This window comes from Gymnogyps californianus, chromosome 2, assembly GCF_018139145.2.
Source record: "Gymnogyps californianus isolate 813 chromosome 2, ASM1813914v2, whole genome shotgun sequence".
Classification (NCBI taxonomy): Eukaryota; Metazoa; Chordata; class Aves; order Accipitriformes; family Cathartidae; genus Gymnogyps; species Gymnogyps californianus.
In genome coordinates, this window is record NC_059472.1 from 19,680,951 (window position 1) to 19,698,470 (window position 17,520).

The 17,520-nt window shown below is 36.7% G+C and overlaps 1 protein-coding gene across 2 annotated transcripts in view; it reads right to left on the minus strand.

The window, feature by feature from the left end:
• EMC2 (ER membrane protein complex subunit 2) overlaps window positions 1-17,520 on the minus strand; it is a 47,521-nt gene that overhangs the window by 22,093 nt on the left and 7,908 nt on the right. For both annotated transcript variants that reach the window (XM_050891956.1, XM_050891957.1), the window contains exons 3-5: window positions 14,254-14,318; window positions 9,842-9,927; window positions 6,916-6,973 (exon numbers count right to left, since the gene is read on the minus strand). In XM_050891956.1, the coding sequence (XP_050747913.1) occupies window positions 6,916-6,973; window positions 9,842-9,927; window positions 14,254-14,318 (209 nt within the window). The remainder of the gene's footprint in view (window positions 1-6,915; window positions 6,974-9,841; window positions 9,928-14,253; window positions 14,319-17,520) is intronic.

Here is a 17,520-nt window from a genome sequence, read left to right on the forward strand (position 1 = left end):
TTTCAAGGGATAAAATCTCCACCAATGTTTAAAAGTGCTACGCTCACAAAAATAAAACATGGGAAAAATGCTGGAATGCACTCTGCTGTCTCACTTTACCAATCATGACTGAACAAGAAGCAAAAAAAACCTTGCAAAGGTAAACGATGCTCGAACTGTCAAAAGAAAAAAACATTCCTTTAGGATCCACATAGTGCATCCCCAGCTTAACCATCAGTCCTCCCTGGGGACTATCTGAAGCAGCAGCCGTAGCTCTTCATACCTCTCACCAACTCCATCCTGCATCAGACACAGTGCCAAACTATCTTTTTCAATTCCCTTTAAAACTACCACTACACATATTTAAGTTTAGGACTAGTTGTGTCTTTCCTGGCAGTGCTAGCAATATATTTAATGAAACATACACGTCACCTCAGAAAATTCCCCCTATTAGTAGATACTTCATTTGGTGAGCAATTTTCCTTTTTGCAACTTAAAGCGTCCTGTAGATAAATGTACAAAGCTGCAAGAACTTCACAGGAGGCCTCTGTTCAAAATGAATGCACAGGACTGCAGGAGTTTTAAAGATTTATCCCTGTTCAGATGATAAATAGATATCCAGTGCTCAGACTTAGTGCTCATTATTCTCATCTTATTTAGTAGAGACAAGGAACTGGGGGAAAAAGTCACCTATACAGTCAAGATGGCAGTAATGCACAATGATAGAAAGAGACGCTAGGAAGAATGAACTCAGATATTCATGATACATAATTGCTGCCTATTTACATGATACTAAGTACTAAGATTTTGCTCTGAATCTTTCTAGTATCTGGATTCCCACATGTCTTCAACCACCTCCTGTGCCTCTTCTGAAACATGTCCAGCTTGGCTAGAAAAAGAATCTCAAAATAGTATAGGAAAGTGTAACTTCATGTGACCATATGCATACACTTGTTCCTGCCCACTCCCATAAACAACAGAGGAGTTAGTGAAGTATTTTATGAACCCTGAAAGACAACAACTTCACCCAGAACACTATCTTGTTCTGAAAATTCTAATTTTTAATTGTTCGTTCACACAATTATATTACTAGGCCCATGAAGTTAATGAGATTATCCACATGCCCTAAGCTAAGCAACCATATACAGTGTCTAGTTCTATTAAAAGCTTCTTTGAAAAAGCAGCAAGAAAACCAGTAGAAGAATTATCCCATTAAAGACATCAGATCTTCTGTGGATTAGAATTAAGGCAGAACTTTGTGCCTTATCTCGCTTTCCCCTGGTGTTGACTAAGTGCTCTGCAATCTTCTTGATGGCTGAGTTGACGAATCAGGAGAAACTGCAGATGCACTAGGATGACAGTGGAGTGGGCTAGACACCAACCTACGTCTTGAACACATGAATAAAATTTCCTTTCTCATCATCAACCTACTTTGCACTCCTGGACAGGCCACCTCGAGAAGGGCCCAACTGATAAAAATATTTAGCTATTTAATTAAAATAGAAGGGTCTACATTCAAATTGCTCCCCAAAAGCAGAATCTTTGCCAGGGTAAAATAATGCAAAAAGGCATTCAACTTAATCTGATACAGACATATACACAGTTTAAAAATTCCTCATTTAATATTCATTACAGAATTGAAATCAATAGCAAAATCAGAGAGCTAACTGCCTGCTTTGGAACGGAGGCCTAAATAATTTTGCAGAGCTGGGCTTTCATCTGCTCTCCATATGTAAAATGTCAGTACTATTTCATCTCACATGGCTGCTGGGGGACAAATGAGAGGAAAAAAAACATTCAAGATACTACTTCCATTTGTAAGGTTCTTATGTACAAGCCCCATTCCCAGAAATGAGGACTTATGCAGCAAACAGAAAATACAGATATATCAATTCCATGCAAATTTCCTACTGAATTTCACACAAGCAATCCATCCAAAACACAAACCTCAATGTAGTATCCACACCACTAATAAAGATACTGAGAACACTGTGAAGATCAACTTGAGATTTAAAAATGCCTTACATTTTATATTGCAACATTATATCAAAGTTTAGCCATTATATTACCTGAATTTACAAAGGATACAGCTAAATAATAACTACTTACTTCAAAAGACTACCAGTCATTTTAAGGGCAGGAAGATTCTGGCATTTTTTAAGTAGCATGCTTGAGCATTCAGCCTTATCTCCAGAAGATATGAAGTGTATGTGGGTTTTCTTTAGTGAAAGAACAGAAATTCCATCTTGCAGAACCACAAGTTTGGTTACTTCCAGCATTCAAATGGTATATGCCTTTAGTATTAGAGCTAAAACAGTTACTAACAGAACTAATACACACCAGGTACTACAGGGAATAAGAGACATTTCACCAGTAGGTCTCAAAGTTATTTACTGACAGCAGAAAACACAGTGCCTCAAGGCAAAATGTGACTTTTTAATTATTTTTTTTTTTTAGGGAAGGGGGAAAAAAAAGGCACCCAAGACAAACATTAATGCAAATCCCGCTGTTCTGATCTCCTACCCACCCTTCAAGCCATCTGTTCCCCTACATCTGATCTGACTTGTCCTGTTAACCAACGACCTAACCTTCCATTACCTGTTCCTCTCTCTTTTGGTCCTCACAGTTCTACTTCCTTCTCTTTCTACTCAGTTCCTTCTGCATGTTTTTTTTCCTTCTCCTGCTCATTGCTTGGGTGCAACTCAGAAAAGAAAGGAGTCTCCCTCCTTTCTGCCCCTTTCCCACAGCCCTACAGCCGTGAAGAGTAACTGCAAGGAAGTCCTGCTTAGTCTCTGTAGCCTGGGATACATCACGCTTAATACAAATGAAATTTTAAGAAGATGTATTTAATAAAAATTCCAGCAGTCTCTACTGAGAACATGAAGCAAAGATTTTCAAATGCCTGTGACTTAGCCAGTTTGGGTGTTTTTCTCATAGTATAATAAAAGCTGCATTCTAACCAAGAGCTCTTTTCCTGTTGGTATCCAAGGCTTCCCTCCAAAGCAGAGCAGGATGAGGATTTCTCAATGAAATACATTAACAGTAAAAACAAACAAAAAAGTCCTTTCTAGCAACCCTGCTAAAAAAAACAATGTCCCCCTTATTTTGTTCTGAGAAACAGACTAAGCATTTCATCTGAAGATCTACAAACAACTCAGCCACTGTTTGGCACCAGTATAAAGATTTTCAGTTGGATACTACCCTAAATTTCAATTAATAAAAAAGTCCTTACAATGGAGAATGTTATGCAGCCTTAATAACAGAGTAATCTGCCAGCTACAGCTCTAATAAGCCTTCATTTCAACCAAAATGGACAAGAATGGAAAAGGTTCCCATTCTTATCCTATTAAAATGCACACAAGTTGTGCTTTTCACAGGAGTCACATTTCATTCATTAAACTCTCTAGAGAAGGGACAGACCCTTACTCAACGCCTACATGCTTTGAAAAATGAAACACTATCTCTGAATTGACAACATTAACGTTGCTCATTGTCAAATGAGTCATCTTTTTCAGCAAGTAAGCTCATAGTGAGATAAAACATTGAGAGATGATCACCTTTTAAAAAGAGTACTTTGAAATAAAGATAACAGTATTTTATTTCATTTCTTAGGATAGAATTCAGAGTTTTGCATGCAACAAAACCTCATCCAAAAGTGTAAATGTCCCTTACATAATTTGAGTTCAAAGTTCACTTTTCATAATGGAAAAGACTGCTAGGTGTCTAAAATAAGTAATTTTTTGAAAAAGCTTTTTCCATGCTTCTATTTGAAACTGTCAGTCGATGCAAAGCATGATTTTTACATGATTTCGTGTGAACAAATGTCTATGTTTCACTTACAGCACCTGCCAAAAAGTTTAATGTATATAAGCAACTCCATGTGTCAGCAAACCAGAAGAAATTGCTATAAGGTAAGGTGAGTGCCAAGACAAACTTAGCAACAGTTTCTTTTTTAAAATCTCAAAATGTTTATTTTCCTACAGCAGCCACATGTGTGCATGGAAATAATTAACAGGTAAAGGACACAAAGAAATCTGCACATGACAATTTATCAAAACTTTCTATTTAACTTTCAGTCTTCACATGCAAGGCTTAGCCAACCTATTCTATAGTTATATAGCAAGGAACCTTTGCTTTGCATTTAACACGCCACTTCTGTTCTCAGATCTTAAGAAAACCAATAGATCATGCAGCTGTTCTAATATTTACATCTTATGCTTCTAAATATTATCATTTTATGGATCTTTACGATTTTGTTGAGAAAATCCAAATTAGGTAATAGACATGCATATTACTTATTTAAATATATCATTTTGTTCTATAAAACTATTCAGCAAACCACTCACATGATGTTAGCCGTGTTGAGACAACTGAAGAGTAAAACTGTCAAAAATGCACACTTCAAAGATCTGTGGTCCACAGAAGTCATTGTAATATGGTGCTCCATTTTCCACTGGCTTCAGCAAAAAGTCATAAAATGTGCACCTAGGTGACCTATTCTTGTGGCTTCACTGTAGATGGGTTCCATCTTGTTTTAACATGACTCTGAAGACTTAGTATCTCTGGAACTCTTTGGGCCATACACTGATAAAATTCATCAACATTTATTGCAGACAGCTATGCACGTTGTGCTCTAATTTCTACTCAAAAACACTATAGATTTTCAAAGGACAACTGCGGATCACCTACATTTGTCTCACAGAACATAGTTAAAGTAGTACTGCTCTAGGGAGAGTGAAAAATAAGAGTGAAGAATTGAAACGGTTCTTTTTACCCCTGCACAAAAAATATGACTTCTATCACTGCTAAAAGACACAGACTTTAACCTACCACTGTCATCTGAGTGCTCAACTTGGTATTAACGTTTTCAGATGCGTTGCCTTGAAAATAATTTTCTGGTTTGGTGGTGTGTTGGTTTTGGCTGGGATTTTTCACTACTTCCCATCGGCAGGCAGGTGTTCAGCCACCTCCAGGAAAGCAGGGCTCCATCATGCGTAATGGTTACTTGGGAAGACAAACGCCATCACTCCGAATGTCCCGCCTTCCTTCCTCTTCCCCAAGCGTTTTGTGTTGCTGAGCATGACATCATATGGTATGGAATATCCCTTTGGGCAGTTGGGGTCAGCTGTCCCAGCTGTGTCCCCTCCCAACTTCTTGTGCACCCCCACGCTACTCGCTGGTGGGGTGGTGTGAGAAGCAGCAAAGGCCTTGACTCTGTGTGAGCACTGCTCAGCAGTAACAAAAACATCCCTGAATTACCAACACTGTTTCCAGCAGAAATCCAAACCATAGCCCATACTAGCTACTATGAAGAAAATTAACTCTATCCCAGCCAAAACCAGCACAGGTGGTTTTAGGTGTTTTTTGGTTGTTGGGTTTTTTTAATTTGTTTTGTGGGGTTTTTTTAATGGTTTACTTAGTTGAAGTGATGGTACTTTATCTATATCCAGCTCTGGCATACCCTATTTACCCCCAGTTACCTGTGTTTCTGTGGGTTTTCCCCTCCTGAATAGCAGACCACATCAAATAAGCTGACTGAAGAAAGGCAGAGGTTCAAAATGCACCAAGGAACGTTTACATGAGACTGCCAAAACATCTGCAATAGCCCAAGTATTACATATACATAGAAGTTTACCCAATAAATAGAAACAGTTCCTCGAAACCAAGTAACACAGACAAACAACAAACAGACAATGATTAATAATAATTAACTGACTTCGCAACATGTGATATAAAAATTTGGAACTCCATAGTTTCTTCATGTCCCTAGTTTTATCCTTGTAGAAAAAAATGCATGAAAATATATTGCTACAAGTTTCCCTAGACTTTCATTTGGCATTGTCCTGGTTTCAGCTGGGATACAGTTAACTCTCCTCTTAGTAGCTGGTACAGTGCTCTGTTTTGGATTTAGTGTGAGAATTATGTTGATAACACACTGATGTTTTAGTTGTTGCTAAGTAGCGCTTATCTTAAGCCAAGGACTTTTCAGTTTCCCATGCTCTGCCAGCAAGCAGGTGGGCAAGAAGCTGGGAGGGAGCAGAGCCGGGGCAGCTGACCTGAACTAGCCAAAGGGGTATTCCATACCATGGAACGTCATGCCCAGTATATAAACAGGGGGGAGTTGGCCAGGAGGGGCGGATCACGGCTCTGGCATCGGTCAGCGGGTGGTGAGCAATTGCATTGTGCATCACTGGATTCCCCGCCCCCCCCCCCCTTTTTTTGTTATATTCCTTTTCATTACTATTATTATTATATTTCATTATTATTATTGTTAATGTTATATTTTACTTTAGTTATTAAACTGTTCTTATCTCAACCCACGAGTTCTGCCTTCTTTCCCGATTCTCCTCCCCATCCCACCGGGAGCGGGGGTGGGGGAGAGGAGGAGGAGTGAGGCAGTGGCTGTGTGGTGCTTGGCTGCTGACTGGGGTTAAACCATGACAGGCATCTAACAGCTCAAGATGGCTTACACAACAAGTATTCAAAAAATGCTTAAAAGAAAAGTACAATCTGTCTCAGATTTTGTTTTGTATGATTGGCAAGCTTTATAGTAATTTAATTCAAAAGCTAGTAAAATGTCCCAGACAATAAATCAAAATAACTGCTATTCAAACACTACCTGAGTGTATTCATACGTAATCTTTAAGTAAGTTTAAGCGTTAGGAAGACAGAAGACACATGGCAGACTATACTGGTCCTTTAAATACTGAATATTCAGGGCAAATTTCCAAATTCAGTGTTTAAGCAGGTATTACATCATGCCTTCTCACCATGAAATGAATCTCATTTGTTCTAATGAAAGCAACACGGGTTATTATACTAGGAAACTAACGAAAACAAATATAGACACATGTTTTTCCACAGTGAAACCCACAAAATGTTACCACAATTTCAAACAACAAACCAATGCAGTTCAGAAAAATCTTTTAAACTTACTGTGTTAGTTGAATCTTCTTGTAAAATTCTATCATATAACTGGATGGCATCATCATACCTGTTCAAAGAAATTATTCGCATTTATTTCTGCTAAGACAGAACGCCTGACTTTTTGACCGTCCTTGCAATAGTTAATAACCCTCCTGCACTTTTTATACTGAATCTATTTAAGCAAACTATATTAATACAAACTTCTCTTGAGTAAGTGCTAAATATGAACAGCAGTATTTTATGTCACCAAGTTAAAAAAATACATAACTGCTTCATGGAATATTATTTCAGCAGCAACTTATATATTTTACACCCAATTTCTTACTCTCCTATCTGTTCTCTTTTTCTGTACCCAATAGGTCCAATCACCACATCTCAACTCTCCCTTTCACCTCTCCCAAGAAACAGAAACCTCAAAATTTGAAAGGCCATCCAAAATAATGACTTTTCACTTCATTATTGTAATTTAAAACTTCATGTAAGTTTCTTCTGTTATGATTTTATAAAGTATAAGCAGCCGCATACAGTAAACTGGAGGGATTCACACAAGAGTTCACCCCTACGCTATACCATAAATCTTGAAAGAAAATGTTTTCCACTATCACTACATAGGTTTTATTAATTAATTCTGCTATTTGAAGTATGGTCAAAACAGGTTACTCCAGCTGCTATAAATGCTTTAAACCTTCTGGGAAACAGATCTGTGTGTTCAGCCAGCTGTGTACATGACCCAAACTGGACAAATGAAATAATTCAATTCAAAACACATTTGACTACACAGCTGTTATGCTATCACCACATAACTAGGGCATACTTTGTGTCTTCATGTATAGCTTGACAAGTAGTTTTTCAGAGGTACTGCTGATTGATTTTGATGCTACACACATCCTTCTCACCTTGGACACCCATTTACACACTCTCGCTGCTCCCTAAGCACTGCTGACATTAGCATAGCTTAGCTGTCCAGTCCAGTTACCATAAGGTATGAGAACAAATGTGAAAGGAAGCACAAAAGCAGAAACAAGTAGAAGGTGACTGCTACAGAGTTGAGCAGACGTGCTGTAAAATGCTGTATTCATGTTCCCTGTTAGTTGCTACTTTATCCAATGTGTTTTATAAGACTGAACAGGATGGCCATAATCCCAACTTTACAGGGTGAAGTTCCAGAATACCATTCTTTTGATTAGCAAGTGTCTACAGGGATGCCTCATTCTATACAAATGTTCTTCACTGTTTCCTCTTCCTGCTGGGGAAGGCAGGATCTTATCAACTCCTAGAAGTCACTTAGAATTTAAGAAGCTTACTTCTTCAACTGAAAATGAGATCCCTCCAGCCTAAGTCTCCCTAGGCTTCATTCACATTCGGTGGAGAGAGACAGGCTTCTTCAGGGCATGGCTTAGAGCACCTGCACATGGGTTCCTGTTCAAGACAATCTAAAGCTGAAGCCTTTCTTCTCTGACTTCTGGAGAAAATCTATGAAGATGAAACCTCAGCTTTCGTTAATGCCTCTGCTCCCCTGATATTCCAATCTCAAGGATCTAACCTGACAGAGATGTTTTGTCAAGAATTTTTACGAGTGCTTTTGGAAAACTGTGGCTCAATCTCACTTCATTGCTGAAACAACACATAACGTTTGTGCAGCAGTCACCTCCCACAAAGGTCTGTTCCCATGCAATAACATCTTCAATGCAGTCACATAAGCCTGAACAGAATTATGATCTTTTGCACTTCTAAACAGGTTTGGGGAAGGGAGGAAAATCTGCTGCCATTCTCTCACTGTCTCCTACGCCACATTAAATGAAGACAGAAAGAGAGCTAAGTTTAATGGAAATTCTTCATAAATGTGTATTTGATATAAAGCGAGTGTGAAACATGGAACATCCAGTTGCCCCAAGACTGCTCCCGTGGTTGTGGAGTCCAGTTATCCACTCCTTTTGATCCAAGCAATGGACATTCATTGGTGGCTCATATCAAGTAACATTTTAAAAGTCAATTTTGCAAGGATGCAATGGATGAAGAACATCTGCTAAATAAATAAATTACCAAAAAAAAGCATTTAGGAGTTTACTTCTAAGTTCCAATTCCTTTGTATCAAGATGGCCTAAAAGTTCCAAATCTCACCAACTCCATATGCAAAATGTGGCATGGAACAGATTTGCTAGCATTCAAAGGCACTGGAAGCTGGAAGTCCTTCTCAACACCCAAGACAAGTGCTTTAGAACAGAATGTTGATATCAAAGATGTATCCAAAGGAGAAAGGCAGACAATAAAGGTCAACCTCAAGCCCTGAGGTCATTCCTCTTGGAAAACGGTAAAGTTTTAAGCTGTTCATTATTTTAATAATTCCTTTTAAACTTAGTATGTTATAACCCTTCTATAGGTCATTTCAAAAAGGTCAGTCTGACTTTTAGGTTCTGCCATTCTATTCCATATGGTTTTTTGAGTTGTTTCTATAACTAATTCTATCGATTTAATCCTTATTAAGTTCTACTGGATCTATCCACATTCAGAAAACAAGGGAAAAGAACTACATCCCGCAGTAATGAGGAGCATAGGAGAACAATGAAGGCAAAAAAATGTTGGCACTGACTTTCATATGCTACTCTAGCTCTGTGAGATGAAATGTATACCTCTCAGACTTTGTTAAAAAAGTGCCTAGTGTTTTACTGTATAATGACTTATGCTGTTGAGCAAGAGATCTTTTTAATCTATGAAGTCTGATGGGAAGATTGCAAAAATGTAACACCGCATAGTACATGCAAAAATGCAATAAAAATGTCCAAACATTATAATACGATCATGCACATCATCATTTTCTATAAAGAAATTGCCCAGCATTGCTTTACCGTGTTTTTATAGTGCCCGAATTCCTTTTAAAGAAATAGCAAGCACCTTTCCACATAGAAAGCACATTTTTTTTAAATTCAGGTGTTACCTTTCCATAGCTTCAAATCTCATTCCAGTTAATCGTTTAACTCTGTGGCTCCCAGGAAACTGCCGTCTTAGTTCCTGAAGACAAAACTATACAAATAATATAAAAAATACTATTGTGAATATAATTATTTACATGGAAGCTGGAAGGAAAAAAAAAAAAGTCCTTGGCTGATGAATTCAACAACCTGAAACGGCACTTCTAAGTAAAAGCAAATACCAATTTTTGAAATAAGCAATAAAATGTATTGATAAAGAGAACCTCAGAAACTGAAATTTTGTCTCTTAGAAGACTAATTCTAAGAAATATCTTCCATACAGGTCATTAGATCGTCAGGCCTTCTTTGAAATAGTTACTTGTCTAGAAAATTGAACTCACCTACTAAAACAGTTCTGATACTGTTAAAACTTGAAGTCTACTTTAGTTGCCTCATAATAACACAAGACAGTAAAAAAACAAAATAAAGCCAGTAAGAGCTTATGTGATGCTTCTTTAATAAATGGATATCTTACAATGGAACAAACTATGCTAATACTATGTTCTGTGTTTATTTTTAAAATAAAAATTGAAATCCAAAGAAAATGTTTGTCACTGGCTTGGGTTGAGCCTGCTGGCAGAAGAGGCATAGCTTCTAACTCCTGAAATCAATGAGACACCTGGGCTGGATAAAAGAAATTCATCACAGGCAGATTTCTCTGGATTAAAGAAAAAAGATGTTTGGTAGAGGGATTGAGTCACAACTCCCCAGAGCAAACTAACTCTAGCCATATCATGAATGTGGCTAGATAGCATTGCAAAGTTTGTAGCTGACTCATTACAGTGGGAGGCAGGACAGTCCCCAGGCTCTCAAAAAGACCAGTGGTTTGAATCACATTAAAAGCTTCACACAGAACCCTCCTTTTCCAGGCGTTTGTTTATACAACTCAGCTGATAAACTTGTTCTTCAGACCTAAGGTTCTAGCAGAGGCCTATCTACATAATCTGTTCCATCTAATCACATCTACTGGTCAAAGGAAAAATACAGAAGCAAATCAGTAAAAATTAGTAGGTTCCCTCTCTGTTTCTGTAGATAAACAGGTTGCTAGAGCACAGCAAAGAGAAATATTCACATTTGTCCACATGTAAAAAAAATAGACAAGAGAGAAAGGAAACAGTAATCAAACATGTAATGCTTAGCCTCAAGTAAGCACAGAATATTTTCATCATGATCATCTTAGTTTCCAATGAACCAAGATCTCAACAATGCATTTTCACATAGCAAGACTCAGGTTTAGTACAGAAACAGTTTACTGGCACTTTGAGTGATATCTAGGGGAATTGCTGCTGCTCTGGACAACAAATTATCATAAAAAACTACATGTACTTAGCAGCACGTTACATGACATCTGAACTAATCTGTGAACGTTCTTAAGAGACAAGAAAACTTACACAAAACTCCAGAAAAGTAGTTTCATTCCAGCTTTTACAATACAAACAACCTTCTAGATTTTAAAAAGAACTTTTGCAGACACTAAATACACCCTCTGGCCCAGTGATCTGAGAATCCCGAAGGACAGTGATTTTCAGTATAAAAACATGCACTGCTTTTCTCCAATAAAATTTTTAAATGTCAAAAATTGTAACATTTGCAATAATACTAAACTCCACAACCTGCAGATGGACTTTTACATCTAGAAAAACCGCATCGACAACATAAAAAAAGCTGATGAAGCAGCACTCAAATGCAGGAGTACTACAAGACCAGAATTGTTCATATCAGATCTGACTACATGATCATTATTCAACCGAATACAGCAGCCGCAAGCCCAAAATAAACTCCTGTAGATTAAGACATCAGACACAATAAAGTGACATGAAAAGTTGTGAGATAGTCATGAACAACTCACTGCAACACTTCTGAAAACAAAAGTGCATGAATAAACTACACTAGCTATATCTTCAAAATGTTCTGGACTCAGCAGCACCAAATGTCGTCTTTTTAATTTAACCTGTAATCCCCATAATCATTTATGTTATTGAGGACTGGTTCTGCACTATGTCAATAATCTACTTTCAAGATTCTCTCAGAAACGCAGTAGTTACAATGGCAAATCTCATTTGTATGTGAAACTTTAATTTGCTTTCTGATTTTTTTTAATCATGTTGGGTTTTAATTTTAAAGGTCTGACAAAGGCAAATAAATACAAAGCTGGACTTCAGCATGTAAAACACTGGTACTGCAAGTGCCTGCCAACAGTAGGTGATTTCACTAAAACATGCACGTGAAGAACTGGCTGATTGCAGTAGGGGCATGCATTACACATAGACATTTTGTGCAGGACAGAGAGGACAACAGTAATAAAAAGAGGAAAGAAAAAGAAAAAACAAAAGTCAGACAAACGACTCTGAAAACCATCTCAGTCTCCTCATTTGGAGCAGATGAGACCTATCCCCCTAAGCAAAATGCATCACAGCTGTCAAAAGCCCACTGCTAAAAACCAGAAGTTCCAAAGCTGTTTGTCTACTTTGGGGCTACAGCGTAGCAAAAAGCCACATACAATGTTGACTTGTTTGAATTAACTACATCTTTATTATAAATCAATCAGATTTAAAAAAAATAAAAAAAACAACTAAGTTTCCCTCTAAGCTTTTAACCTCCTTTCTGAGCTGCATATAAAATGTTGCACTCCCTCATCTCAAGCAATATTCCTTAGAGGGCACAGAAACTGAAATTTAAAATCCCTGCCAGGGTTAGCAAAAATAAATAGTGTTTCACAACTGATCTTTCAACACTGGCTCCCTCAACAATTTTGTGAAAGTCTTCCTAAAAAGACCCTGAAAATAAAGACCAAAACTGTTTTAGATATAAATCAGAACACAGAAATATATTTATTTAAACAGTAAGCCTATTTGTTTTTGTTTAAACAGACAGCTATACTACAACAGTACTTTCTTCTGAGGAACAAAAGAAAGGGAAGTTCAGTGGGTTCATGACAAGTTTAGTGTGTTGTGATGTATTTTCCAGCATACTCCATTTTACCACATACATATGGGATGCAAGATAAACTTGTCTAGTTCTGCCTACTTTCAAATTGCCCTTCTCCCAACTACATCCTCTAGTCTAACTCCTTGTATATCACAGACCATTAAGTTTCACCCAAATGACATCACATGAAGCTCAAAGACTTTATGGGGTATTTTGCCACCTGACAGAGAACAAGGCACTGCAAGAGTAATCCCCATGAAAGACCTGGACTCCTGAAAATATCTTTCTTTTTACTACAGAATAAGCTCAAGCTTGCTGGCTTTCAGAGCACAAGACAAGCTCATGTTTTTTTCCCAGCGTTTTGTGAAGGAGGGATAAAAAGATTATTAAAATTTGCCTGCAAAACACACTTTTGCATTTTTCAGTTGCTGCTTTTAAAGGATTAGCTAAGCTTGGTTGGGTTTTTTGTTTGTTTCAGTGTTTTTTCATTTTTAATCTAGTGATACAGTTCTAAATAAACTCATTTTATCTAAATTGTTATTTGTATAATTCAAATAAATTTGCATACAAATTGACTAAACCCAAATTTCCATTAACAATATTTTTATCAAGAACCACTGAATAATTTGGACTGAAAGGGACCTTTGGAGGTCACCTGCTCCAAAACCCCTCTCAAAACAGAGCCAGCTTCCAAGTGCCATACCACAATCCATTTCCGAGCATCTCCAAAGGAGATTCCACAGCTTCTCTGTGCCACTTGTCCCAAAGTGTTCACTAACCCCATTGTTAAAAACTTTTTCCTAATATCTAATTGGACTTTCCTTTGTTGCAGCTTACATCTCTCGCACTTGTCTCTTGCTGCACATCTACAAAAATCTGTCTCCACCTTCTTTATACCTTCCCATTAGTACATAATCAAAGACAGCAATGAAATCCCTTCTTAGCTTTCTCAAGCCTTAACAAAGCGAGACCTCTCAGCCTTTGCTTATACATTATGCAGTCTAGCTCCTTATTCATCTTGAAGACTTGCTCCAATATGTCAATGACTTTCTTTGATGATGGCCAACATGACATATAATATGATATGCATGACAGGACATTTTACCTCAAAACATTCAAAAAACCAATATAATTTGAGAGGTTTTCAATAAACAAACACTCTTTGTGCAATATGGCAACTTCAGTATTATTCTTGACATTTAGCCCACATCAGAGTAGTTGTAAATATTTTCATGGCTATTGGAAGAGACATGATCTGTCTAAACAAAAGTTACACATTAGAGAAGGTGGGCGGAGGCGGTTTCTACCCAGCAGTGTATTTCTCGATAGATACGCTACAAGTCCAAGCTATGGAGTTCAGAATACCCTATAACTGTCCAAAGAACTATCTGGAAGAGATACCCAGGAAGAAAATTTAAGGTTTGAGGGAAAAGTCAAACTGAAAACTTACCAATGCCAAATCGTCTCGACTGCAGTCCAGGGCAGCAATCATCACCTGTTCATATATTATCCAAACTGGACAAAAGAGAGACATTAAATGCAGATAACTGATTTTTTTAAGATAATGGGAAACACCTACAATGTAAATAAGATTAATGAATACTGCCTGTATATTTTTCCCCTTCTACTCCTGTGGATCACTACTGAAACAGGGACATTTTAAGAAACTGCTGGAATTAATTAAAAATGCATTTAAGCAATTTTATTGCTTTTAGTAACAAAGTACCTTTTGACATCTTGAAAGGCAAAAAAGCTCTAATTCTCTGCTTTTCCTAACATTATAGCTGCAGTCTTCTAAGCAGATCCCCATTAGGACTTGCTCTCTGATCAGACCTGGAGAACAGCCACTTGGGCTAGAAAGAAAACAAATTTCCCTTAACTGTTTCACTGCTGAAAGTCCAGCAAACGTTGTCTTCTTCCTGGAGTTGAACAATTTCTCTAAATTAACGACAGATTACATTATTTCTGTTCTAGGCCTACCGAGTTCTTGAACATAAAGAACTTCACAGTGTAGCTACACAAGCTGCAGAAAAGAGAGGTTATACTAGAGGGAAGCATGTAATGCGAGTATTAGAAGCACTAAGTGTTTTGAACTCATGTAAATGCAATCAGGTGCACTCAACATTTCATAGAACTGAAACAGAAGCAAATGTCTTCCAAAATAAAAATATGAAAGAAAAATAAAATATGAAAGAAAAATAAAATATGAAATAAAAATAAAATATAAAATAAAAATAACAAAGGCCCTCTCATTTTTAAAAATAGTTTCTATGAAATGAATTTCCACTATTTTTCAAAGAAAATACTATTTCTTGCTAAGTATACAAAAGAAGAGAAACAGGCATTAATCTGCCCGTAACCCCTCTTCCTCACTGGAAATATCTGTAAGACGCATATACTATTTTTATTATATAACATATACATTTTTTCCATGAATGTAAAAATACATACATAGATACAAACAAAATACAGATAATATATAGTTTATATCATGGATATATGTTATGTTTTAAAAAAAAAATTCTAACCACAAGAATAAGATACTTTTATAGTTTATGAAATGGCTCTCCCCATTCGATCAAACCTCTACTTTGATACTCTAACCCTAGCACAGATTAGTGTCAGATATTAGGCAAAAACACACTTGTAAGAGAATCAAGTAACCAGTCCAGAGGGATGTGTTTTTCTAATCTGTACTAGGACTTTATTGTTCAAGCTTAAAAAAAACAACAAAAAAAGCCAAAGGCCTTATTCTTCTACTTTGAAGTCCAGCTCTATAGCTTTGGACTACTGATTGTCCATAAGAAACCCCCAACTTTTCATTAAAATTATGATGTGGATAATAGTATCCCCGCCCCTTAGACTGAATATTCAATAAGTTATTTTTATTTTAAAAACTCTAATAATTATAATTTTTTTTCCCCATTACATTGGATGTCTTCTGCCTGAGGAGGCAAGTTACAGAGATGCCCAAATTATCCACCCCATTGCATTCATTATTTTCCCTTCTATATGCATTCTGAAATTAGCCATTGTAAGTAATAACCAGATATTTTCTCAAAACACATGAAGCAACAAGACTAACATCCATCATATACAACTCATTCACCTTCCATGGCTACCCAAGAAAGAATTCTAGGTCTACTGTAGGTGTTTGGGGGTTTCTTTGGTTGTTGTTTTTTCTGTGTTTGTTTTTAAAACTGTATACAATTGCCATTCTGATACTACTTTTTAAAAAAAAAGATTAAACAGAATGCAAATATGTAAATAAATTTCAGATACTTTTATGCATTGGCTAAGAACCTCAGGAACATTGCAGCTAATTTAGCTAATGAATTCTGAATGTCAAGTTTATGAAAGAATAAAATACACGTATCTTGAAAAGAAGGACAAACTCAACACTGACAAGAAAGGAATGACTCAGCCTGTATTACTGAGAACAGTGTTTCAGAAAGGTATCGGTAAGATCTGAAAGGAATATCAAGCTCCTCAGCAATTTCTTACTAAAATACAATTCTCATAAATTACTAGCAACATGGTAAGAAGAAAGTAAAATCAAGGTTAGTTCTCAGAGTTCTTCTAAAGCAGAGGGAACCTGCCACAACTCTCTTGCAGGTAGGTGTGTTAACCCTACCCATGCAGTGTAAAAGCAAGCATGTTCCTCACAGTTACAGTGCAAGACCCCCTCACAGTGCATTATCTTCTTCAGACGCTGAATCTCCAAATGCACTTCATGACTCACTGCTATGCACAGAGGTGTCTTCAATATATGATACTTTGGGTAGATTATCCATATAATTATATCCAAAAAAATACAACATTTGCAGTGGCCAAGTTCCTTACAATGGAAAGAACTCCAGAACAGAATGACAGCTCGGAAGGTGTAAGACAGAACCAGAGCAAAGCATCGATATAAAACAAATCCTATCTGCAGAATCCCAAACCCAATACTGAAAGATTCCTCACCCGACAAGAAAGGGAGGCAAAGTGTCTTTCTGAAATGACTATGTGGATTTCAATTCCTGGAACACCGTATGAAGTTAGGTATTTGAAATTAAAGTTAACTTACTAAAGCTGAACAAAGTTAATCATATCAAATACTGTAACTTTTATTAGTAAATACAATGCACTACTGTGGCTGCTAAAATCCACTTGGGACTATGTAACAGCAGTTAATAAAATGAAAGAACTACAAGAGAAATGTATTAAAGAATGTCTATATTAAATTACCTGAATTATAAAAAAAGGAAAAAGAAGAAAGAAGAATGAGCATTAAAATAAAAACCTATGTGAGATTAATATGCAAACCATACAATCTTGACAGCATTTTGTTATACTTTATTTTATGCTTATAGTAAAGAGTGCTATTGTATTTTGGCATGTTTCTAAACAATTCTCTTTTAGTAAGAAACCTTATATCCAAGCTTCTGTCTACTGAAATTAGTGTAAGGTAGTTAAAATCCCCTGAAAATAGTAATTTCATGAATAGTGGAAACTTAGACTTACCTGCAACTATAATATCACAAATGTAATGTTATAACAAAAACAGCCTTAATATTAATTCCTGCAGTATGTATGACTTGATTAAGGAATAGCTTTCTCTGTTATAAAAAGATACTTCTCAACTTTTGCCGCAGTGTTGAAGAACAGAAAATCAGTCAAATAACAGCTAGATAACAGTTTCACACTAAGTTTTCACATAATGCCCTAACTACTA